This window comes from Quercus lobata, chromosome 4 (genome assembly GCF_001633185.2).
Source record: "Quercus lobata isolate SW786 chromosome 4, ValleyOak3.0 Primary Assembly, whole genome shotgun sequence".
In the NCBI taxonomy this organism is placed as follows: Eukaryota; Viridiplantae; Streptophyta; class Magnoliopsida; order Fagales; family Fagaceae; genus Quercus; species Quercus lobata.
Window position 1 is genome coordinate 82,102,372 of NC_044907.1, and position 24,460 is coordinate 82,126,831.

At 32.5% G+C, this 24,460-nt stretch overlaps 1 protein-coding gene, 1 long non-coding RNA gene and 1 pseudogene across 9 annotated transcripts; 2 read left to right on the forward strand and 1 right to left on the reverse strand.

Moving 5' to 3' along the window:
* The first annotated feature begins 1,643 nt into the window (after window positions 1-1,643).
* LOC115986681 lies at window positions 1,644-10,368 on the forward strand. 8 transcript variants are annotated; one of them, XR_004090819.1, is made up of 9 exons: window positions 1,644-2,560; window positions 3,611-3,687; window positions 3,977-4,053; window positions 4,326-4,425; window positions 4,539-4,600; window positions 5,578-5,747; window positions 6,312-6,446; window positions 8,150-8,872; window positions 10,056-10,368. It is a non-coding gene; the product is annotated as an uncharacterized LOC115986681 (long non-coding RNA). The 8 variants fall into 8 exon arrangements; XR_004090818.1 differs by lacking the exon at window positions 5,578-5,747 and having other exon boundaries at window positions 10,056-10,367; XR_004090816.1 differs by lacking the exons at window positions 5,578-5,747; window positions 6,312-6,446 and adding an exon at window positions 2,671-2,712 and having other exon boundaries at window positions 10,056-10,365.
* Window positions 10,369-11,383: 1,015 nt separating this feature from the next.
* Window positions 11,384-12,870, reverse strand: LOC115985930 (G-type lectin S-receptor-like serine/threonine-protein kinase At1g67520). Its single transcript, XM_031108815.1, has 6 exons — window positions 12,825-12,870; window positions 12,517-12,716; window positions 12,221-12,431; window positions 11,759-11,996; window positions 11,515-11,640; window positions 11,384-11,417 (listed from the first exon to the last, which is right to left on the reverse strand). The coding sequence occupies exons 1-6, from the start codon at window positions 12,868-12,870 to the stop codon at window positions 11,384-11,386; spliced, it is 855 nt and encodes a 284-aa protein (XP_030964675.1).
* Window positions 12,871-14,662: 1,792 nt separating this feature from the next.
* On the forward strand, window positions 14,663-19,039 carry LOC115985931 (annotated as a pseudogene).
* Window positions 19,040-24,460: the final 5,421 nt, after the last annotated feature.

Consider the following 24,460-nt stretch of genomic DNA (forward strand, 5'->3'; position numbering starts at 1 on the left):
CATTTTTGCCAAGAAAAAAAAAAAAAAAAAGAACTCAGTGCCAACTTAGATTGAGCGTACACTGAAATATATTCATAGCTCAGGGTCAGGGACTAGCAACCTATAACAGCTAAAATCATCCCCCAATGTTGAGCAGAAGAAGCTTCTACTACTCAGCCCATGCGCCCATGTTATGTATGCAAGCACCAGAGCTCACGTACGGGGCCTATACGTATCATCACACATTAACAAGTGCCCACACATATGCATGTGCCAACCATATATCAGCACCACACACTTGATGCCATGTGTCACCACCCGTGTCACTACTCAAATCTACATGATCTTTGTGAACTCAAGAACATGATTAAAAACTATCAAGCTAAACCTAATTATAAATAATAATAATAATTAAGATAACAATACCTCCATAATCAAACATATCTCAAATATACGAATTCCACTCTCAAAAACTCTAACTAGTAATAATATTACAAGAAAAAAACAAATCTCTAATGAAAACAATCTCCAAAAAACAAATAAACTTCCAAGCATTACTTAATAGCTAGTGAACAATTCTTTGCGAATCCACAAATTTCTGGTTGTGTCAAATCTTCTTTCAGAGCTTTAACGCTCAATCTGAACAATATTAGATTGGGGTGAGCTCAATAAGTATATCTATCTATAATATACACTGGAATAGGATCAAGTTAACTATTGGAAGTCTTTTTATAAAGGAGATTATATATAAAGGAGATCATATAATAGAGCTTACAATATATCAAACTATAAATTTATCAATGGAATAGTAACATGCTTAGTAAATGATAGATATTTACCGAGAAAATTGATTTAGAAACTATCATAATGGATAGAGACACAATAGACTCCCCCATTGGTTGGGGCACTAGACTTTTATGGGCATAAATTTATCATAAACAGACTCCCTATATACGGGTATACATACTTCAGCAAAAACAAATATACGGGTATACATACTCCCTTGATAACGGCGTTTAGAGCATTGGTTTTAAAGGCCAATATATTGAACCCTGTTGGCTATGATAAAATCACAAATATGTTCAATTAGAATCCACTTCCAAAACTTCCATCCAACATATTCAAAAGACATGTCCAAAATTCTCAAATCATCAAATCAAGTGAAAATTCACAATTTCAATTTTACATCACTTACATGTCCTTACTATTAGACTTTGGATACTTTGTTCACAAAGTGCTCGATCCCAAGATATATAGAGCATCAATACCCGGTCTTCCATATGCTATATTTACAATTGTGCTATAGTACCATTATAGCCCGCTACCCGGTCTTGCAACTGTAAAAAAACTTACAATTGTACTACAGTACCATCCTAAATTTATGATGGTGCTGTAGCTCACTTGCAAAATTAAAATAATATTTTTTATTCATTCCTCAAAAACATATCTCTCTCTCCACAAAATTAAAATACTTTTTTTATTTATTGTTTTTGGTTATATATTTTGTTGTGTAGATATATTATTTTAATGTATTGTACAGGAATATAAAATGTTGAGTGTGCTATAAAATTGTATGGTATAATAGATAAAGTAGCTTTTGAGATGGTAAAATTAGATATTTTATATAAACCCATGACTAGCAATGGAACCAAATCTCCTTTCTTCTTTTCAATGGAACCAAATCTCCTTTCTTTATCAAAGCCTAAAAGATCCGTATTAGCTAATATGGGTATTAACCATTCTTTATCAAAACTCTGAGTTACTCCCTCTTATCTTCTTCTCTCTACACATGATTTTTTTTTTTCCTTCTCTCTTCTTCCTCCCAAATCACCTATCTGTCCTGTGATTTGAACTCCTTCACACCCCAGCCTCAATATCGATCAAAGAAAGATTTGGAACTCAAGAACATTTGCCTCCGATTTGCATGAGAGATTAAAAAAAAAAAAAAAAAAAAGGGAGCTCAAGAGCTCAAACGCTATTTGTGATCTCTGTGGGTTGGTGGATGTGCTAAAGATAGACGGTTGCAGTTTTGAAACTGTGTTCTATTTATTTTTTTTGGTTTCTGGTACTACAAAATCATGGTTGCTGTGAAAATTGGGTTTTTTACTCAGATGGGTCAGAATATTTGGTGCCATATTTAGATTATATGAATGAAAGTTTGGATATTTTTAGTCTGATTGGTTGAATTTGTGTTGTGTTTGCTATCTGTAGGTGTTCTTCTTTGCAATTATCTTTGCACGTGAGATTGAAAGTTTGGATTTTTACTCAGATTAGATAATTTTTGTGTGTTAATATTTGCTATTAGGTGTTCTTTTGTCATATCATGTATGTAATTATGTATGTATGTAGATGAATGAAAGTTTGGGTTTTTTTTATTTTTTATTTTTTTACTAATATCCTATGAATTTTGTGTATGCAGGTGTTCTTTCTGTGGAGTAGGATTAGAATGCCTTTTTGGTTGTTGGAGGTAAGGAGGTTAGAGGCTCTATCTTTGATTTGAAGGGGCCCTGTGGTTTACCCCGAGCCTTGGTGAGTCGGGGTATTGGCTAAAAATCCACTGAGGTCCTTGAGATGGCACGAGGTAAAAAAAAAATTTGTGACCTATTCTCTATATTTTCATGGTTCTGTTGAATATTATAAGCTTTTGAGGATTTTAGATTTATAGGCTTTAGTTTTTGTTCACACTGACAGTCATCAAGTAGAGGTTTGTGATTCCAAGGCTGCAGAGCAAGAGTGAGTTGTATTTTTCATGTTTGCTTTGATTTTAGGTTTAAATGCTTAAAACTTTTAATATATGAAGAAGGGGCTTGGTTTTTTTGTGTATAACCAATGGATGAATTATTGTCTCTTTGGTTATTTGAGAAAGTATTTTGTGAAAAAAATTTATGAAAGAGGGTTTTTTGGTTAGAAATATTTTTAGTGTTTAATGATTTGGATGGATGTGATGCTGTAATTTTTAGTTTGTTTTGGAAAATGGATTGTCATAAGGTGTTCCTCTTCCCAACTTATATATATATATATATATATATATATATATATTAAATATATGTTATGTGGTAATTGATTAAGAACAAGGTATTGAGCAATTTCTTCAATTTTTTAAAATATAAATAAAACCATAGGAGCAGCTTGTGTTGTTTTTGATTGTTAATTTATTTTAATGTCTAAGTGAGTGTAATAGATCTGAATAGTTATTTGAGATTATGTTTGCAGTTTGCACAAATGCGGTGGTGAATTTGTTTTGTAATAGAACAGTTATGTATAGGGATTTTGTTGTGAGAGGTGTGTGTTAGATACTTAATATTTTTGTGATAATTTGTGGTTTTAAATGAGTACTTGGATTGAAAAGGCTTATCATTGAGATAATTTGATAATATTACAAGCATTTTAACCTAATAGTTGTCAATTATATCATAGAAAATTTAATCTGTAATAATTATGCTATAGAAAAAACAGCTTTTTTCATATATATATATATTTGACTTTATTAGATCCTTCAAATATTTTTGTTTTTATTCTTCTTTTAAAAAAAAAAAAATTATGTGTACTTGATTAGTCAATAATAATATGCCTTCGTCATGATTTACTAAATTGTGAGAGTAATATGATTTTTTTTTCTTTTCTTTTTAAGGATTGTTCTTGAGAAGTTCGATGTTTTAAGGGATTGAAGACCAACATTACCAAAGAGCTCAATGCCAGGCACAAAAGGTTTCTAATTTTTCTTTGATTTTTTTTCCTTGTATTTAAAACTCAACAGACCCCCGAATTCAATGAAACCTAAATTTGCCACACTTCTTTTGCTAAAGCGTTGGATAATACCCTTATTTTGATTGATCAAAAACCTCTACCCTTAATTGTGGCCGAGCAATATGATAATTGTTTGATTGTTTATCTTTATAGCTTTGTTTGTAGTTGTATATTCTTGTTGTTTATACTTTTTACTCCCCATTGACTCAATTTTCTTTTTAATATATATTTTTGTTATATGAGTTAGCAGTTTTCTATGGCTCCCACTAAAGGATAGCAGTTTTCTATGGCTCCCACTAAAGGATATGTCACTTTTGTTAGATAAAGGTAAAATAGCATTGTCATTACAATTTTAGGTTCCTTTAACAGATTATACTTTTCCAATGCAAACGAATTATTTTGCTTACTTGTTCACTAAATGATATGTGTTATTTCTTATTTTATCAATTTTTGAATGGGTATCAAGTGTTTGCTTGACTTTTGAATTAATCAAACATGCTGTTACTCTTTACTTTTGAATTAATCAAACGTGTTGAATTATGCCATGTAATTGATAATTGACATTTACATGTTATTGCCTTTTAACTTTTGCTATTCAGCTAGCGATTATGGACTGTGGCTATGATTTGTTGAGCTTCTCTGAGTTGTGAAACTGAAGCTCTCTCTCTTTCCAAAGAGTACCGATCACACATGCAGCAGGTAAATCTCTTTGTAACCTTTTTTTTTCCCACTTTGATTCATTCATTCCTTCTATTTGATTGTGTTTTCTTGATAAACTTTTTCCAATTTCCTGTTCTGTTTTTTCTTAATAGAACAACATCCTGATGAGGTCAGATTTTCAAGGTTCGAGGACATGAAAGCAAATGTCCATAAGGTTCTTTTCCTCTCTTTCTTCTTTTGATTTTATGATTTGAGAAGATAATATTGAATTGCATGTGATTGAGTTAGTAAATAGGATTTAGGATGGGCGAATTTTTTGCATTCAAAGTTTCATTTTTTTATAAGAGTGCTTATGCATATGCATGTTTGTGAAAATGCCAAAAAGGGCTATTTTATATTTTTTGTTCTCTGTGCATAATTTTTCCTTTCCATACCTTAGTTATGTAATAGGTCATGGTAATGTTTTTGATGTGTTTGGATTTGGTTAGCTTCTTGTCATGGCAATAGCTATGCTTGGCTGAGCTTTGCATTTTGAGGATAATGTCTTAATTCTTCAAGAAAAGAAAGAAAAAAAGAAGAAGAAAATAAATTGTAGATATTGGTCTATATGCGTGTTTGTCATGTTTGTGAAGCTTAGGCCGTGTCATTGAGTTCATGACAGCTTGCCCACAATGTGTTGGTGGGTTGTTTGTCCAACAATTCTTTGAGTACTTTAGCCTTCTTGCTTAAGCTCCCTTTGTTAGATCATGTCTTCATCCATAATGAACAACATCTTGGCCACTAAGGTGTTGTTTGGATGAGTGAGTTTTGAGTGATATGATTTTGTTTTCATCACTCATCATCCAAAATTTGTGGGACCCACGGAAATTTTTTTGTTTGGACATCATCACTCATATTTGGTCATCCGGTTTTGGTGATCCTATCACTCAAAAAACTGAGTGATGAAGACCAAAAATGAAAACACATTTTCCTTGTTTTCAAGACTCATCACCCATGACTCAGTGGCAGTTTCGTAATAAGTTGTCTCAGTGGGGCCCATTCAACCAGTGAATTGTCCCATCTATCTGACCGTTGGAGCTTGTTTCCCTGTTACTCTGCATTTGTCCGAAAATTTTTTCCTAAAAAATTTCCCTCTCCTCACTTCCCTCTTCTCACTTCCCTCTCATTTTCACTTCCATCCTCACATCCCAGCGAGGTAGCTCCATGGCACCACAGTCCGTGTTCGAAGACTGAACGAGGCCTGAGAAGATCGTCCGTGTTTGAAGAACAACGCCTCATCGAAGCTCTGAACCAGGCCGGAATCTTCACCGGCGAGTGTAGCTCTCTGTCACCGTGTCCATACTTCTCTCTCCCTTTCCCAGGTGCGATATTATCTCCCAGTAGCTGCTGCAACACAGTGCAGCAGCTAGTTGTTGCAGCCCCTGCACTGGTGTTGCAGCTAGCTGCTGCACTGTGTTGCAGCAGCTAGTAGCTGCCACACCAGTACTAGCTGTTGACATTTTTTTTTTTTTTTTTGGTTTTGTATGGGAGGTTTTAAAAATTTACTTGATAAAGGAAATTTCCTTGACTTTGCTTTGTACACCAAATTTATCACCATTTCTTTTTTCTTTTTTGTCGGTTGAATGAAACTTAGTGTCTAAATGCAATAAAATTTGTGTCCTATTTCCAAACTGGACTTGAACAATCAATGCAAAACGTCCCAATCTAGTACCATTGATTATAATTGAATACCTATGAATTAGTTCAAAGTTGGTGTACGTTTTTTACAACCTTTAGGGACTGTTTTCGTGATTTTCAGTGAATGATTTGCAGTGAGATTTTTGGGTTGTTTTTCTGGGTATTTTGGCCCTGTTTCTGGTGGTGTTCACAGTGGGTTTGCCGAGCCTTTGATGTTCAGTTTGATTTTTTTTTTTTTTTCCCTGTAGTTTTGGGGTGGCTTTGCTTCAGTGTTCGGCTTGGTTTCAACACAGTTTCTTGAGGGCTTCAGTGGTATTTTTAGGAACTGTTGCAGCCCCTGCACTGGTGTGGAGAAGAGAGACACAGAGAGAGAGAGAACGCGGGTAAGAGTTATGACCGTTCTGTACAGAGATTTTTAATTGATTTTTGTGGGACCCAGTGAGTTGACATAAAGGTGAGTGATGGAGTTTCAAAACTTACTCAGATATTTCACCCAAACAAGCCACAAATAGAGTTATCAGAAATTGGGGTATTTTTGAGTGATAGTGATGAGTGAGGAGTGATGAGTGATAAGTGATGAAAACTGAGTGATGAGTGATGAGTGACCATTTTTTTTAAACCAAACAAGGCCTAAAAGTCATAAAATTTTTGAACATATTGAATTGCCAAGTCTTATCAATTTTTTTTTTTTTCATAAATGATAGATACGTAAATTTTATCAATTTGAAAATAGAATTATTACACTTTAGAACACGCTGCATTTACAATAAAGAACAAACTAACTCTATGCCGCCTTACTAGACCAAAAGAAACTTTCGGAGTTTCTATGACAAACTTGACAGAACAAAAGGGCCCAAGAATTATTAGTAAAAAAAAAAGAAATGCAATGAAATGTAGTGGAAAAGAGCAACAAACCCTTACTTTCCTTAAGCTTGCAAGATTTCGCGTGGTCAGAACATCTAGAGTTGTCCATGAGCGAAATTGAGAGTTACTCATGCACAATGGTTAGAACAAGACACAACTAATTTACACTTCGGCAAATAATATAATACATAATAATATAGCTTGTAGGGTTGTCGTGCCTCCCAGTTGTTATGAAGAATCATTAGTTCAAGTTTGTTTTCTTGCTAATTTTCTAGAAAAGACTTGTTATATGAATTGGCATTTGGTGGAGTGTTAAATGACAAAGGTGAGTGTTTTCTCACTATCTCATGTAATCAGTATTCATGGTCACTACTAATATAGAATGTTCCCTTTTTATATTTTCTTTATCACCTTATTGATATTTTGATGTAATTTTAAGGAAAATTCAAAGCTGGTATTAGTTTTGAGAATATGGACTAATGCATACAACAGATACTCTAAGCCATTGGTAGACATCATAAAAGCAACCGTAGTGATTTCAAAATTTTATTCTTTGTATTTGCTAGCTTATTAAAATGTCCATACTCCTCTTCTTCTCTTCTCAAAGGAATTGAGAAAAAGGTAAGAAAAAAGGATTAGGGATATGAATTTTGAAGTTCTTGGATATCTAATCTTTCTCAAATATAAAGGAATTATTCTAATTTGGTCTTTTGTATATATGGAAGCTATTTTGGACTTTGGTTGCTTCAATGATGGTATATATAAAATCTCTCAGTTTTGATTTTCAAAAATGCAAATATGCACAACTTCAAACTTTTTCCTCTAAATCTTCATGCAGGCTGCACTCCAAGTTATGGATTCTACTTCTTTTGCTTGATTGGATTTAATTTCATATGTTTTTTCAATTTAAGTATATCATATCTTTGCAAGTGTTATTTCAGGTTCACCATGTGATTATGTTAGTTAATTTAGCTTCATTTTGTCATTTCAACATATCTAAACTGGGTGTTCGCATTTTGTTTCAATTTTTATTTTTATTTAGAATTTTATTTGGTAGTCATGCTTGGAAAGTTGGAATGGTGATAAAGGGTGTTTTATTTGCTACCTAACATTGATTTTTTTTCTTGCTTAAAAGGGTGTTCGCTAAAACTAAGCTAGCTAAAATGTAAGATGATATAGAAGGTAGTATGAATAACAAAAATTTCGTTATGGATGGCTGCAGGCATTTGATGAAGAGCTTCTATTATAGCATATGACAACATTAATTGCGAAAAATTAAATATTTTTACAATGTTGTAGCAAAACTTGGTTGGTTATTGTTGAAGGATGATATTTGTAACTTGTAAGCATTCTTAGAAGTTTTTATTGAATGGATATTGCTTTTAACAAATATGTTCTAAAAGACTATCATAGTATAATAGATATTCTTATTTGAATGTATAATCTAAATTTGTGTAATTAAAATTCTTATCTGAATGAGATTAGCATTATATAACATACATTTTTTTTCGTACATAGTTTCATATTTCTTTAAATAAAAACTCTATATTGATTTTCTTTCTCAAGTCAAGGGGCAGGGCAGCACGTGCCTTGCACGTGCCACCCAACTTAGTAATTTTTTAAAACCCTAGAGCATGATAATACGGAAATACCCCTCCCCTATTTTATTCTTCCCTTTTCTTTTCTTCAGTTCAGCCGCCCCCTTCCCCAACTTATTCTCTCAATTTTTTCTGTCTTTTTTCTTGGAATCATTGGTGCGATTCACACACACACACAGAGCAAAATGGAAGAAGAAGATTTCTCAAGCTTTCTTCACTCAAATTCTTCAGTCTCTCTGATCTCTCTCTCTCCGAGTTTCTTCTCTTCGCTTCAGATCGATGAAGACCAACTGTAACAGATCTCTACTTCCCTGAACTTTCTTATATCTCAGATTCTTGTATAATCGGTGAGTTTTTTTCTATGTTGCACGGACGCGGACACGGACACGGACACGACACGGACACGGACACGGACACGGGGATACGGCAATTTTTGAAAAATAAGGACACGACACGGCGGGGACACGGCGGTTAAATAATTAATTAAATTTTATATTTAGACATATTTTTTAATATTTTTAGACAAAATACATTTATGTTTAGAATTTAAATTATGTAAGAACTACAAATAAGTAAACTAACACCCAAAATACTACAATAATACACAAAATCTTCAAGCACTTTCAATATTCATTTTAGTAAAATTACCTACAATATTTAACTTTAATAAATAAATAAAACTATAGCAGGACATACAAAAATAAATTTATAAGTTATAACTAATATTAAAAAATATATATATATATATATATTTATATTAAAAAAAAAACGACAGAGGGCACACAGACCACACGCCACAGCAGCAGTAAAAAAAAAAAAAAAAAAAAAAAACACAAAACAAAAACAAAAGCAAAAGCAAAAGCAAAACGCGTTATACATTGTCTAAGTAACAGTAGATTCAAGTAAACATCGGAAAGAAAGAAAGAAGAAAAAAAAAAAAAGACAGAGAGAACAGAGAAGAGATCGGTTCGCGCCGAGAGAGAGAGAGAGATCGGAAGGGACAGAGGACAGATGGCACGGCGTCGACGTCGGAGCTCGCCGATCGGTCCGATCTAACTCCGGCGAGGGACAGAGGGCAGCGGCAGCGGCAGCGACAGAGGGAGGGTGGGTTGAGAAGATCTGAGATGTGGTTTCAACTTTCCGTCTAAGAGACTCTAAACTTGCTATATTATTTTAGGGTTATCACAAAATCAACGGCATTGGTAAGTTCCGGTCAAAATCTGTGATTTTTTTCTTTTTTTTTTCACTGGTGGCGTGTCGGAGGCGTCGGAATCGCGTCGGCGCCGTGTCGGAGCCGCGTCGGCGCCGTGTCGGAGAAGCGAACAAAAGAAAAAGAAAAGGGACACCGCCGGACACCGGAATCTGGCGCGTCGTCCCCGTTCCGGTGTCCGACACGTGTCGGACGCGGACACGACGCCAAAAATGGCGTGTCCGTGCAACCTAGGTTTTTTTTACACTTTAGGCTGTGTTTGTTTTGTTTCGTTTATACTGTGAATTTTTTTTTTTAAGTGAACGGTGATTTTGCTTTAGGGTGATCTGTTGGAATCATCGGTGCGATTCACACACACACAGAGCAAAATGGAAGAAGGAGCTTTCTTAAGCTTTCTTCACTCAAATTCTTCAGTCTCTCTGATCTCTCTCTCTCTCTCTTCGAGTTTCTTCTCTTTGCTTCAGATCGATGAAGACCAACTGTAACAGATCTCTACTTCCCTAATCTTTCGTATATCTCAGATTCTTATATAATCGGTGAGTGTTTTTTACACTTTAGGCTGTCTTTGTTTTGTTTCGTTTATACTGTGATTTTTTTTTTTCAAGCGAACAGTGATTTTGCTTTAGGGTGATCTGTGTGAAAAGTTTTGAGCTTGTGGTTTTTATCGATTCTGAGTGTGATTTTATATGCCGATTCTGAGTGTGATTTTATATGCTTTGGTTTTTGCTTTATCGTTTGAAAGAGTGTGGTTTTGAAAATCTCAATAACTACAAATAATAATAATTTCTCATAAGTTAGTCAAATAATTCATATATTCAATTTTAATGTGTTTGAGTTTGTTTCTTAAAACATTTTTTTATTTTTTTTATTTTTTTAAGTTCCAAGACTATCGTAAAAAAGATACGACAATGTATCCTCAGCTTGATGGTCAACATCTATGCCGAGTAGAATTAATATTTGAGCACTTTGACTTTGACTTAAGTGATTTTTAAATGAAAAATTTTCCAGTTTATTTTTTTTATTTATATTTTTTTAGTTTGTTTCTTTATTTGGAGTTTCTAATTGCAACAAAATGATATTTCTCAGCCCATTCACATAGTCCTTGATGGGAACTACTGCACACTAGGCTCATATGCAATCAAAGAAGTAAAATTTACTAAAGTAAAATGAAAAATAAAAAAGTAGATAATAAACTTAATAAAATGTTACAATTGCAACCAATTATAGACTTCTAAGGTATTGGAAGAATTTTGAAATAAATTATTTAATAAAATTACTATGATATGAGCTACCTCTCTCTCACACACACATATATATGAACTTATTCCCACCTAACATGCTTATAAGACAAAAAGTAAAATAAAATCATACTCCTATCGGGGATCCATATCAGTAATGGACAAGTCGTTCGCCGTATAAACTTCAGGTTCTTCGTTAGGAATATTTGCCACAATTGATTTCCTTCCAATAGAAAAAGCTGGTTTTTTAGGTAAAGGTAATTGTGTACTTTCATTTGTCAACATAGATAGCATATTTGACATGGTAGGGTGATCAATTGCACCGTCTTGCACGCATAAGAGACTAACGTGAATGCATCTCAGTACTTGATATTCGACACATGACTCCCTCATTGTCGGATCAACTAACTCTAGCCCTTTACCTTCTTGCCATAAATCTCATGCCTAAAAAACGGAACAATTATTTAAAATTTTGGAAACACAAAACTATAAAAATATATACGATCTAATACGTACATATCCTACTAGATTGAGTGCATGCCCATCATCATAGAAGCTGTTGTTTTTTCTACCGCACACGATTTCAAGCATTAAAGCTCCAAAGCTATAAACATCTGATTTTATAGAGAACACACCCTCCATAGCATATTCAGGGGACATGTAACCGCTACAAGAAAACACAAGATGAACATTTTCATTTGAAAAAAGAATTGATGAACTTAAAAGAGTGGTAGGCTTTAGCATTATTTACTTTTTTCTAGAAGAATAGTGTGTAGTTAACTTACTATGTCCCAACAATTCTATTAGTATTTGCTTCCACTTCATTTTGCTTGAAAATTCTTGTCATGCCAAAATCAGAAATCTTTGGATTCATACTTTGATCAAGAAGTATGTTACTGGCTTTTAGATCTCTGTGAATTACTTTCAACCTTGAATATTTGTGGAGATAGATCAATCCTTGAGCAATTCCTTCAATTATGTTGAAACGTTTCTTCCAATCTAGTAGCTTGCTTTGATTTGAATCTGGCCAATATAAAAGTTAAATCTGATCAATAATATACTTGATATAAAGTAATACTAATAAGGGTATAAATTTTATGAAGATAACTAATGAAGCCCTAAGATGAATAAAATTTAATGTTTTCCAAACCAAATAGGAAGCAGTTTAAGCTTTTATAATTATATTAATTCTATGAAGAAAACAAATGAAGCCTTAAGATGAAAAAAAAATTTAATGTTTTCCAAACCAAATAGGAAGTAGTCCAAGCTTTTGTTGGGCATGTATTCATAGACTAGCATCCTTTCTTCTCCAAAAATGCAACAACCCAAAAGCTTAACAAGATTCATGTGTTGGAGTTTAGATATGAGTATCAACTCATTCTTGAACTCAATTATGCCTTGTTCTGAATTTCTTGATAGTCGCTTTATGGCTATTTGTTGACTTGTTAGCAATGTTCCCTATTGTGATGGTCAAACAAGGTTTAGTCACTGTTGGACATAAGTTAATTTATACATCTCTACTCAGAAAGTTTTTGGGGCTTACCATGTAGACAGGTCCAAAACCGCCCTCTCCAAGCTTGTTTTCTAATGAGAAGTTGTTAGTGGCAACCTTGATACATTCGTAACTAAATATAGTTATATTAGATCCATTCTTTCCATCATTTGGAAACTCACTCACATCATCAAATCTATTTGAAATCACTAAATTACACAATTCTTTTTCTTCCGTGGTTTCGTTATTTCCTGTATAAATTTACTTAAAATCAAAACTTCCATTTAAAGATAACAAATAATAATGAAAAAAGTGAAATGAATTATCTAACAAATTCAATTTATATGTGAATTATTTACCTTGAGGCACAACTTTTCTCTTTCTTAGTAGACAGCAGTAGCACATTATACAAGAAAAAGTTACAAAAGTAATGGCAATTACAATACCAATCCATATCCACTTTCTTTTTCCTACAGTTCATAAACAGCCGTGGTTAGTAATCATTTCAAAAAATTTCTCTAAAAAAAATTGTATATTATTGCATATTGACAGTGTTCAAATAGAATAGTTAAGTTTGAGTAGGAGCCGCTTACAATTAACTTGTTTGATACTTAAGTTAAAAAAAAAAAAAAAAAAAAAAAAAAAAAAAAAAAAAAGAATGATTGGGCATGAGAAGTATAATAGGATGTTTATAGAATACTTATGGTGACTACTTTTTTGCAGATTGTTTTGTTTTATTTATTTATTATTTTTTTAGTAGAACTATGGTGACTTGATCCTGATCTGAATGGTCAAATCTTTGGTTATCTCCACATAGCGCATCATAAGAAGCACATAGAGACAAGAGTCGAATCAAAATGAATTTTGTGATAAGACAAGGTCTTGTTCTTGTACCATGTACCAAAGTTTTAAGAATACACTACTGTAGTGATTTGAAAAGGCATAAGCTTCTTTGAAAGTACAAGGAGACAGGACAAGGATCCAAAAGTCTAAGTCAATACTTTTAGTGGGTGAGTTATGTGAATGAGTCTGAGAGTTCCATTGCACTTCCTTATAAAACGTTCACTGCCCTAACAGGCTCAACCAACGTCAATAACAAAATAAAGAGAATCAGACAAATATGAAATAGCTAAGCTAGCAAAACGTGCATACCCAATAGGCCAAATATACAGTCCAACAGTGTGTGTATCTACAACTATTTAGAGATAAGGTTCTCTTCTCCATGATAAAAGTTCAAGATCATTTGCTCTCTTCTTTTCTTGTTTTTTGTAGCTTTTGTGGTTTTCGACTTTTAGAGTGTTTCCATCTTTGGGTACTAAGAAATTTCCTGGTTGTTGCTCTGTTTATTTTTGGGGAGGTCATAATGACCTATATGTTTAATTCGGTGGAGGAGGTTGTTTTTAATTTTTGGTCTTTTCCTCCAAGTAATGAATTATTGTATCTACCCCACACTAAGAGACAACAATTTCAGCGTTTTCAATGTTTTCACGTTTGCACGTTCACCCCAATTTCAGCGTTTTCACGTTTACGCGTTCATCCCAATTTCAACGTTTTCATCTTTGGGTACTAAGAAATTTTCTGGCTGTTGCTTTGTTTATTTTTGGGAGTTCATAATGACTTGTATGTTTAATTCGATGGAGGAGGTTGTTTTTTAATTTTTGGTCCTCTTCCTCCAAGTAATGAATTATTGTATCTACCCCACACTAAGAGACAACAATTTCAGCCTTTTCAACGTTTTCACTTTTGCGCATTCACCCCAATTTCAGCATTTTCAACGTTTTCACGTTTGCGCGTTTACCCCAATTTCAGCGTTTCACGTTTGTGCGTTCACATTTGAGCATTATTTTTTAGACCAGCACCTGGTGCACATTATAAAGTGTACATTGTAGGCAACAATGTGGCATATCTCTATACACTTTTTTTGTGTTCACTTTCGTTACACCAATTACTGAGAAGTGATTTTTTTACATCCTTTAGTCTATTATTATTGAAGGCGAAGATACACTCTCATAGAATTCAGTGGTCAATCATGGCTACCTACTTAATCCTTCTCAAATTTCTGTAGCTCTTCTTATCATCCTTTTGTACTTCTCATGCCCAATCCATCACTAGTGGAAAGATTTGTGTCTGGAGTAGTATAATAGTGGTCTTCTATATCAGTGAAAATACCACTTTTAAAATCAACTGTGCTATCATTATGCCTACACTGTGGCTGATTCCACCGTTGGCATCCTCCATCAGTGTTATATCCGTAACAATTGTGTTATATCCCACAATGGCGTTCAAGTCAAGGCATTCCTATTGCTAATGACTCTGACGAGGTTATTTTGGAAAACAAGGATGGAGCCTTGAGAATTAGGCGCCAAGGTGGGATTCCTTTTACCATATGCTCTTTCGCTACCAACAAGACTGTTGTTACTTTATTGGATTCCGGAAATTTTGTCTTCAACGAAGTGTACTCCAATGGATCTACAAAGCAGGTGTTGTGGCAAAGTTTTGATCCTCTGGAGGACGTGCTTATTCTTGGAATGAAATTACGTGTCAACCACAAAACTGGTCAAAATTGGTCACTCACATCACCGTTAGCTTCAAACATCCTCATTCCAGGGGCTTTCACTCTTGAATGGGACCCCAAGGGACTTGAATCGGTGATTAAGCATTGAGGGGTGGTTCATTGGAAAAGTGGAGTCTTGATAGACAACCAATTTGAGAATATTTCACCACATCTAACATCTATGTATGATTTCAACGTTGTCTCAAATGGGGATGAAGAGTCCTTCTCTCTCAAGTATAAAAATCAAAGTCTGCCAGAGATGTGGTGGGTTCTTAGTCCTACGGGGAAATTGGTGGGAAATTCCGAAAACGACACCGTATTGATAGGCGAAGCACACAATTGTTACGGATATAACACTGATGGAGGATGCCAACGGTGGAATCAGCCACAGTGTAGGCATAATGATAGCACAGTTGATTTTAAAAGTGGTATTTTCACTGATATAGAAGACCACTATTATACTACTCCAGACACAAATCTTTCCACTAGTGATGGATTGGGCATGAGAAGTACAAAAGGATGATAAGAAGAGCTACAGAAATTTGAGAAGGATTAAGTAGGTAGCCATGATTGACCACTGAATTCTATGAGAGTGTATCTTCGCCTTCAATAATAATAGACTAAAGGATGTAAAAAAATCACTTCTCAGTAATTGGTGTAACGAAAGTGAACACAAAAAAAGTGTATAGAGATATGCCACATTGTTGCCTACAATGTACACTTTATAATGTGCACCAGGTGCTGGTCTAAAAAATAATGCTCAAATGTGAACGCGCAAACGTGAAACGCTGAAATTGGGGTAAACGCGCAAACGTGAAAACGTTGAAAATGCTGAAATTGGGGTGAATGCGCAAAAGTGAAAACGTTGAAAAGGCTGAAATTGTTGTCTCTTAGTGTGGGGTAGATACAATAATTCATTACTTGGAGGAAGAGACCAAAAATTAAAAAACAACCTCCTCCATCGAATTAAACATACAAGTCATTATGAACTCCCAAAAATAAACAAAGCAACAGCCAGAAAATTTCTTAGTACCCAAAGATGAAAACGTTGAAATTGGGATGAACGCGTAAACGTGAAGACGCTGAAATTGGGGTGAACGTGCAAACGTGAAAACATTGAAAACGCTGAAATTGTTGTCTCTTAGTGTGGGGTAGATACAATAATTCATTACTTGGAGGAAAAGACCAAAAATTAAAAACAACCTCCTCCACCGAATTAAACATATAGGTCATTATGACCTCCCCAAAAATAAACAGAGCAACAACCAGGAAATTTCTTAGTACCCAAAGATGGAAACACTCTAAAAGTCGAAAACCACAAAAGCTACAAAAAACAAGAAAAGAAGAGAGCAAATGATCTTGAACTTTTATCATGGAGAAGAGAACCTTATCTCTAAATAGTTGTAGATACACACACTGTTGGACTGTATATTTGGCCTATTGGGTATGCACGTTTTGCTAGCTTAGCTATTTCATATTTGTCTGATTCTCTTTATTTTGTTATTGACGTTGGTTGAGCCTGTTAGGGCAGTGAACGTTTTATAAGGAAGTGCAATGGAACTCTCAGACTCATTCACATAACTCACCCACTAAAAGTATTGACTTAGACTTTTGGATCCTTGTCCTGTCTCCTTGTACTTTCAAAGAAGCTTATGCCTTTTCAAATCACTACAGTAGTGTATTCTTAAAACTTTGGTACATGGTACAAGAACAAGACCTTGTCTTATCACAAAATTCATTTTGATTCGACTCTTGTCTCTATGTGCTTCTTATGATGCGCTATGTGGAGATAACCAAAGATTTGACCATTCAGATCAGGATCAAGTCACCATAGTTCTACTAAAAAAATAATAAATAAATAAAACAAAACAATCTGCAAAAAAGTAGTCACCATAAGTATTCTATAAACATCCTATTATACTTCTCATGCCCAATCATTCTTTTTTTTTTTTTTTTTTTTTTTTTTTTTTTTTTTTTTTTTTTTAACTTAAGTATCAAACAAGTTAATTGTAAGCGGCTCCTACTCAAACTTAACTATTCTATTTGAACACTGTCAATATGCAATAATATACAATTTTTTTTAGAGAAATTTTTTGAAATGATTACTAACCACGGCTGTTTATGAACTGTAGGAAAAAGAAAGTGGATATGGATTGGTATTGTAATTGCCATTACTTTTGTAACTTTTTCTTGTATAATGTGCTACTGCTGTCTACTAAGAAAGAGAAAAGTTGTGCCTCAAGGTAAATAATTCACATATAAATTGAATTTGTTAGATAATTCATTTCACTTTTTTCATTATTATTTGTTATCTTTAAATGGAAGTTTTGATTTTAAGTAAATTTATACAGGAAATAACGAAACCACGGAAGAAAAAGAATTGTGTAATTTAGTGATTTCAAATAGATTTGATGATGTGAGTGAGTTTCCAAATGATGGAAAGAATGGATCTAATATAACTATATTTAGTTACGAATGTATCAAGGTTGCCACTAACAACTTCTCATTAGAAAACAAGCTTGGAGAGGGCGGTTTTGGACCTGTCTACATGGTAAGCCCCAAAAACTTTCTGAGTAGAGATGTATAAATTAACTTATGTCCAACAGTGACTAAACCTTGTTTGACCATCACAATAGGGAACATTGCTAACAAGTCAACAAATAGCCATAAAGCGACTATCAAGAAATTCAGAACAAGGCATAATTGAGTTCAAGAATGAGTTGATACTCATATCTAAACTCCAACACATGAATCTTGTTAAGCTTTTGGGTTGTTGCATTTTTGGAGAAGAAAGGATGCTAGTCTATGAATACATGCCCAACAAAAGCTTGGACTACTTCCTATTTGGTTTGGAAAACATTAAATTTTTTTTTCATCTTAAGGCTTCATTTGTTTTCTTCATAGAATTAATATAATTATAAAAGCTTAAACTGCTTCCTATTTGGTTTGGAAAACATTAAATTTTATTCATCTTAGGGCTTCATTAGTTATCTTCATAAAATTTATACCCTTATTAGTATTACTTTATATCAAGTATATTATTGATCAGATTTAACTTTTATATTGGCCAGATTCAAATCAAAGCAAGCTACTAGATTGGAAGAAACGTTTCAACATAATTGAAGGAATTGCTCAAGGATTGATCTATCTCCACAAATATTCAAGGTTGAAAGTAATTCACAGAGATCTAAAAGCCAGTAACATACTTCTTGATCAAAGTATGAATCCAAAGATTTCTGATTTTGGCATGACAAGAATTTTCAAGCAAAATGAAGTGGAAGCAAATACTAATAGAATTGTTGGGACATAGTAAGTTAACTACACACTATTCTTCTAGAAAAAAGTAAATAATGCTAAAGCCTACCACTCTTTTAAGTTCATCAATTCTTTTTTCAAATGAAAATGTTCATCTTGTGTTTTCTTGTAGCGGTTACATGTCCCCTGAATATGCTATGGAGGGTGTGTTCTCTATAAAATCAGATGTTTATAGCTTTGGAGCTTTAATGCTTGAAATCGTGTGCGGTAGAAAAAACAACAGCTTCTATGATGATGGGCATGCACTCAATCTAGTAGGATATGTACGTATTAGATCGTATATATTTTTATAGTTTTGTGTTTCCAAAATTTTAAATAATTGTTCCGTTTTTTAGGCATGAGATTTATGGCAAGAAGGTAAAGGGCTAGAGTTAGTTGATCCGACAATGAGGGAGTCATGTGTCGAATATCAAGTACTGAGATGCATTCACGTTAGTCTCTTATGCGTGCAAGATGGTGCAATTGATCACCCTACCATGTCAGATATGCTATCTATGTTGACAAATGAAAGTACACAATTACCTTTACCTAAAAAACCAGCTTTTTCTATTGGAAGGAAATCAATTGTGGCAAATATTCCTAACGAAGAACCTGAAGTTTATACGGCGAACGACTTGTCCATTACTGATATGGATCCCCGATAGGAGTATGATTTTATTTTACTTTTTGTCTTATAAGCATGTTAGGTGGGAATAAGTTCATATATATGTGTGTGTGAGAGAGAGGTAGCTCATATCATAGTAATTTTATTAAATAATTTATTTCAAAATATATATATATATATATATTATATAATTGACCCATTTTTTCAACGATATGAAGTGCAACTGTGCAAATATTGTATAAGTCTCTTTATTCTCCATTTTTTTTTTCTATACTATAGTTATATTATAGTCTATAGTTTACTATAATTAGTTAGAATAACTTTTTTAAAAATTTGAGGGACCACTATAAATAATAGAAGGTAATGATTGGATCCAGTGCATTCTACCCAAGCCGATTCTTGTAATATAAGTTATAAATTGTTTTCTTTGTGATAGTGAAATTTTAATTGCTTGTTAGGCCGGTTCAATATAATTGAAACCTATACGATAGTTATAAGTGTTTTTTTTAATAAACAAAAAAAGTGGGGTTTTTAAGTATACCAATTAAATAATATTTTTTTCTAAAAAATCAATAATATATATATATATATATAACATTTAAAAAAAAATTCATTTTTATTATTTTTTGAAATACTAAGTTACATCTAACATTTTGTTATTAGGAATTTGCTAACATCTTATTTTCAATTTATAAAATGACCAATTCACTTAATCTTCTTGTACTATAATCAAATATCAAGTAGAATTATCAATTTCAATTTTGAAAAATCTATTTCAAGTACTGTAAATAAAATTTTGTAAACGTGAAATTGGAAAAAAAATATATAGTTTTTAAATATAATCAAGAATTGCAATATTACATGTTTGAATGTCGTTATGATTGTTTTCTTTATTATCTTTCTATTGTATTATGCCATTATTTTTTGTTTAACTCTTTTTAATGAATATTTTTAAAAATCATTTGTAAGGTTTCATCTATATGCTTTATTATATTTTAAATTGCTAGTAACAAGTTTATCATGATATCCTGTTTGAAATTCAACCTCTCTCTCTCTCTCTCTCTCTCTCTCTCTCTCTCCGTTTTTCACATTTGAAGTGATATTTTTATATTAGGAAATTATAATTAAAAAGTATTTAAAATAAGATAAACACTATCTAAAATGTAAAATTATAATATGAATTATATATCGGAGGCACTATTGCAACTTTACTTAATAATAGAATCACCAGATAGCCTTAACACAACTTAATAAATTAATACTTACCAAACCAAGATTAATTTTATATAGAAAATCAGATATAATGGTTCAAGAGTAAAATTTAATAAAGGAGATGGAGATTTATTATTATTTTTTAGAATGAGTTTTAATTTATGGATAGCTAAAATCTAATTTTTAGATTTGATTTTGGCGTGTAGAGAGAGAGAGAGAGAGAGAGAGATTGTTTGGTATGTAGTTGGGTAGAAGATTGGGTACCTAATATTGACAATATTTTGTGTGAAAAAATAAATTACAAAAACTGAAATCTCAAGTTGTTACGAGAAAGATAATCAATAATAATTCAACACATTGACAATTATTATTATTATTATTTTTGTAAAAATCTTTAAAATTTCAATCGGGTTGAATTTTATTGATTTAAAAATTTGGGAGTGTATTTGGAGGTAAGGGAAAGAGTGCACAATCTACATATGTTTTTTTTTTTCTTTTTAGTGAAAGTAATTATTGACCCACAATTTTAAGACATTTTTCTAATAGAGGTCCTAGCCAATGAACTAAGTGACCTAAGGCTAATGCCAGCCTTGGCCACTTGCTCTTGTGAATGGTATGCCACATAATCTTAATAACGACCCCAAGTTTTAATATACCCATCCCTGTTAATATGTCAATTGTCATGTTCATGAAGTTTAAATCATCCTTCAATAAATGGTTCATTAATTATAATATCTTTTCCAAAGATTGCATGTATGAAGAGTCAAATTTATCTTTCATCAGAAGATTTCTTCCAAGATTGCACAAAATCTCCTTCTCAAAAAAAAAAAAAAGAAAAAAAGAAAAAAAGAAGAAGATAAAAAAGAAGATTGCATGAAATCTTGGACTAAAGTGCTTGATTTAAATCGTCTGTCAATATATGATCATATGTTACATTATAATGTCTTTTCCTAAGATTGCAACTTGCATGCATGAAGAATCAAATTTATGTTTTGTCAGAGCCATGGTAGGTGTATGAGTTTTATTTCTTTGCAATTAATAAGTTACTAGGAACTTATATTACTACATAGCCACTACTTGCTCCTTGTTAGCGTTGGTCAGTCTAGACACTCGTTGGCAAACCATAGTTTCACGTTAGTCAGCCCCTTTGTTGTAGCCGACAGACAGGCGTTGTTTGGGTGGTCCCGCAATGGAGTTTCCCGAGGAGGTGGTCCCGATAGCAAGGATACTAGTGGTTAGTAATAGTTCCGCCAGTAATTATTAATTGCTTAGAGATAAAATGAATATGTTTAATCGCTCATTATTTGTTGCTAAGACACACTTAGGTCAGGCACACACTAATCTGAACATGGAAATTTCGTGGCAGAACTATTACTAACCACAGATGATGAGCTGATACCAGTGGTTAGTAATAGTTTCGCCAGTAATTATTAATTGCTTAGAAAGAGAATAAATACATTTATCAGTTCATCATCTGTTTGCTTGTTCACACTTAGGCTAGGCAACACTAATTTGAAACATGGACTATGATGATATAGTTGATGATGAAGGTTATAGCATGAAAGATATAGATGATAATTGGTCATATAGTGATATGGAATATGAAACAGATTCTGATTCTGACAGTGAAATGGATAATTATAACTACAATAACACAAATAATTGGAGTACTTTAACAGAAGATAAAATCAACCGACAGACTAATAAATACAATGATAGTTTTTGATGCAAATCACGTTATGAAGAAACAAATAGTTTTTATTGTTTTCCTTTTCCTATTTGAATTAGGATTTATTTACTCTAGTACTTTGAATTAAAATCATTTTCCTAGTTGAATTGGGATTTTAATTGTTTTTCTTTTCCTAGTTAAATTGTTTTTTCCTTTCTCAAGTAGAAGTAGGTTTATTATTTATTTTCTTAAAAGGAGTAGGAGAAATTCTATTCCTATAAATACTCTTTATAGAGAGATTATTTATGTTATGTGTGTTTTGAATAAAAGTTTGCTAGAGAGGTTTTCTCTATTACTGTGCCTATTAGCCTAGTGTTCTTGTAGAACTTAGGTTTAGTGGAAGAGTTGTAGTATTTGTGTGTTTTAGATTCTGTTTCTACACGCCTACGCTGCATCAGTTTTTTAGATAGAATTAATAGAAAATTAGAATCTTTGGAAAATATGGACAGATTCACTATATATACTAAAGTTGAAAAGAAAAATGATAGTTTTTTGGACCTCTATGAAAGAATGAAAGTTTTAAATTCACATTTTGAAAAAGAAATAGAATTTGGACCCCATCAAAGATCATCTTTTACAAAAACCATGACAGATAATTGGTGTATAAATAATAGTTTAAAAGAAGATATAGATAAGAATTTACAGATGTTAAAAGCAACTGACAGAAGAGTTGATGAAGAAATTGACCCAATTAAGGAAAGAGTAACACATATAGAAGATGAAATAAAAGATCTCACAAAAGAAAGAAGTACTATAGAAAATGACAGACTAAATGAAATGGTGGAAAAGCAAAACAATAGAGAAGTTTCTAGTTCAGTACAAATTATATGTAAAAAGCTAGACACAGATAGACAAAATAGCCTAATAGAGACAAGTAAGAAAGAATCTCTACATGAGAAGTTAATAGATAATAATAAAGAAATAATAAAAAAAGGAATGGTAAAAGACATGAAAGAAATGTATGAAAGAATAGAAAACAATTCAAAGGATGAAACTCTATGTAAAGGATTAGATATAGGAAAAGACATAGTAAAACAAAGAAACATGACAAAGAAAGAGACAAAAGATGATAGTCCTAGAAATAATGATGATGGTTTGAAAGAATTGTATGAAAGACAAAAGAATGAAATAATACGTAGGAAGTTAGATACAAAAGAGATAGAAACAGATAGTGTAGTAAAAGCAAAAGAGGAAATAGTGAAAGAAGTAGTCAATAGAAAAGACAAAAAGTGTAATAGTTTAAGGGAAAAAATTGAAGAAAGACTAGAATCAATTGAAAGATCTATAATAGATACCCAAAATGATAGTTTGACAGAATTAACTAAAAAAATGAAAATTCTAAATTCACCTTTAGAAATAGACAGAGAAAGAGACATAACAGTTTTAAATACTACTGAGTAAGGTTATCGATTCCGTACCGTACCGGCCGGATTATACCGTACCGTACTGGCCGGTACGGCCGGAATATACCGTACCGGCCAGCAATCCGGTACACTCGACCCCCCTGTTTCGTACCGGGAAAAAATACCGGCTGTACCGGCCGTATCGGCCAATTTCGGGCAATACCGGCCGGTACAGAAAAAAGTTTTTTTTTTTTTTTTTTTTTTTTTTTTTTTTTAAGTTTTGTAATTTTTGAATTTTTGTTAGAATAGAATGGTAACTTATTTGCATTAACTTATTAGTATTATTTGTTTTCTCAGTATGAAATGGTAACTTTTAAGTTTTCTATTTTATTTTTTTATTTTTTTTTCCCTTTTAATTGATACTAAAGTCTAAAACCATGAATAATTAGTTCTGAATTGAGGTAATGTTTTATGGTAAACTTTTATATTTATTATAATATATATATACACAGACACATACATACATACATACATACATACATATATATATATATATATATATTTATAAATATAAAAAATAGCGGTAAACCCGAAACGGTACACCGGTATTGACCGGTATCCGAAATATATCGTACCGGTGGCTAAACCGGTACGGCCTCCGGTATGGTATTGACATCCTTGCTACTAAGTCATTAGATAAAACTGACAGACATGTTAATAATACTATTTGTCATAAATGCAAAGGATATGAACATACTAAAAAACAATGTGACAAACATAATAAAATTGTTAAACAAATTAGTAAATTAGAATTTGAGAAAGATATAACAAATGAATTAATGAAAATATTTAATGTTAGTAAAAAAAAAATAGATAAAGTAAAGAAAGAGCTAAAATCAACCAACCCACTTAAGATTAATAAAAGAAAAAGAAAACAAAAAGACATAATAATAAAACTAATAGAAAATCTACTAGATCACCATACAGACAAGAAAGAATATTTATTAAAATTAAAAGACTCTATAGAAATACCTATTGCTTGCATTAGGTGTAAGAAATATGGACACCATGTTACGGATTGTAGAAAGGAAGAAAAAGCCAAGAAAGAAAAGAAAGAAATGAAAATTAAACAAAATGGTGTAGAGATAAAACTCGTAGATCTACAAGATTTAATGACAGAAGCAAAAATGGTAAAAAAGGAAATTAAAGAAGAAAATTCCACAGACATAAATAAGCGA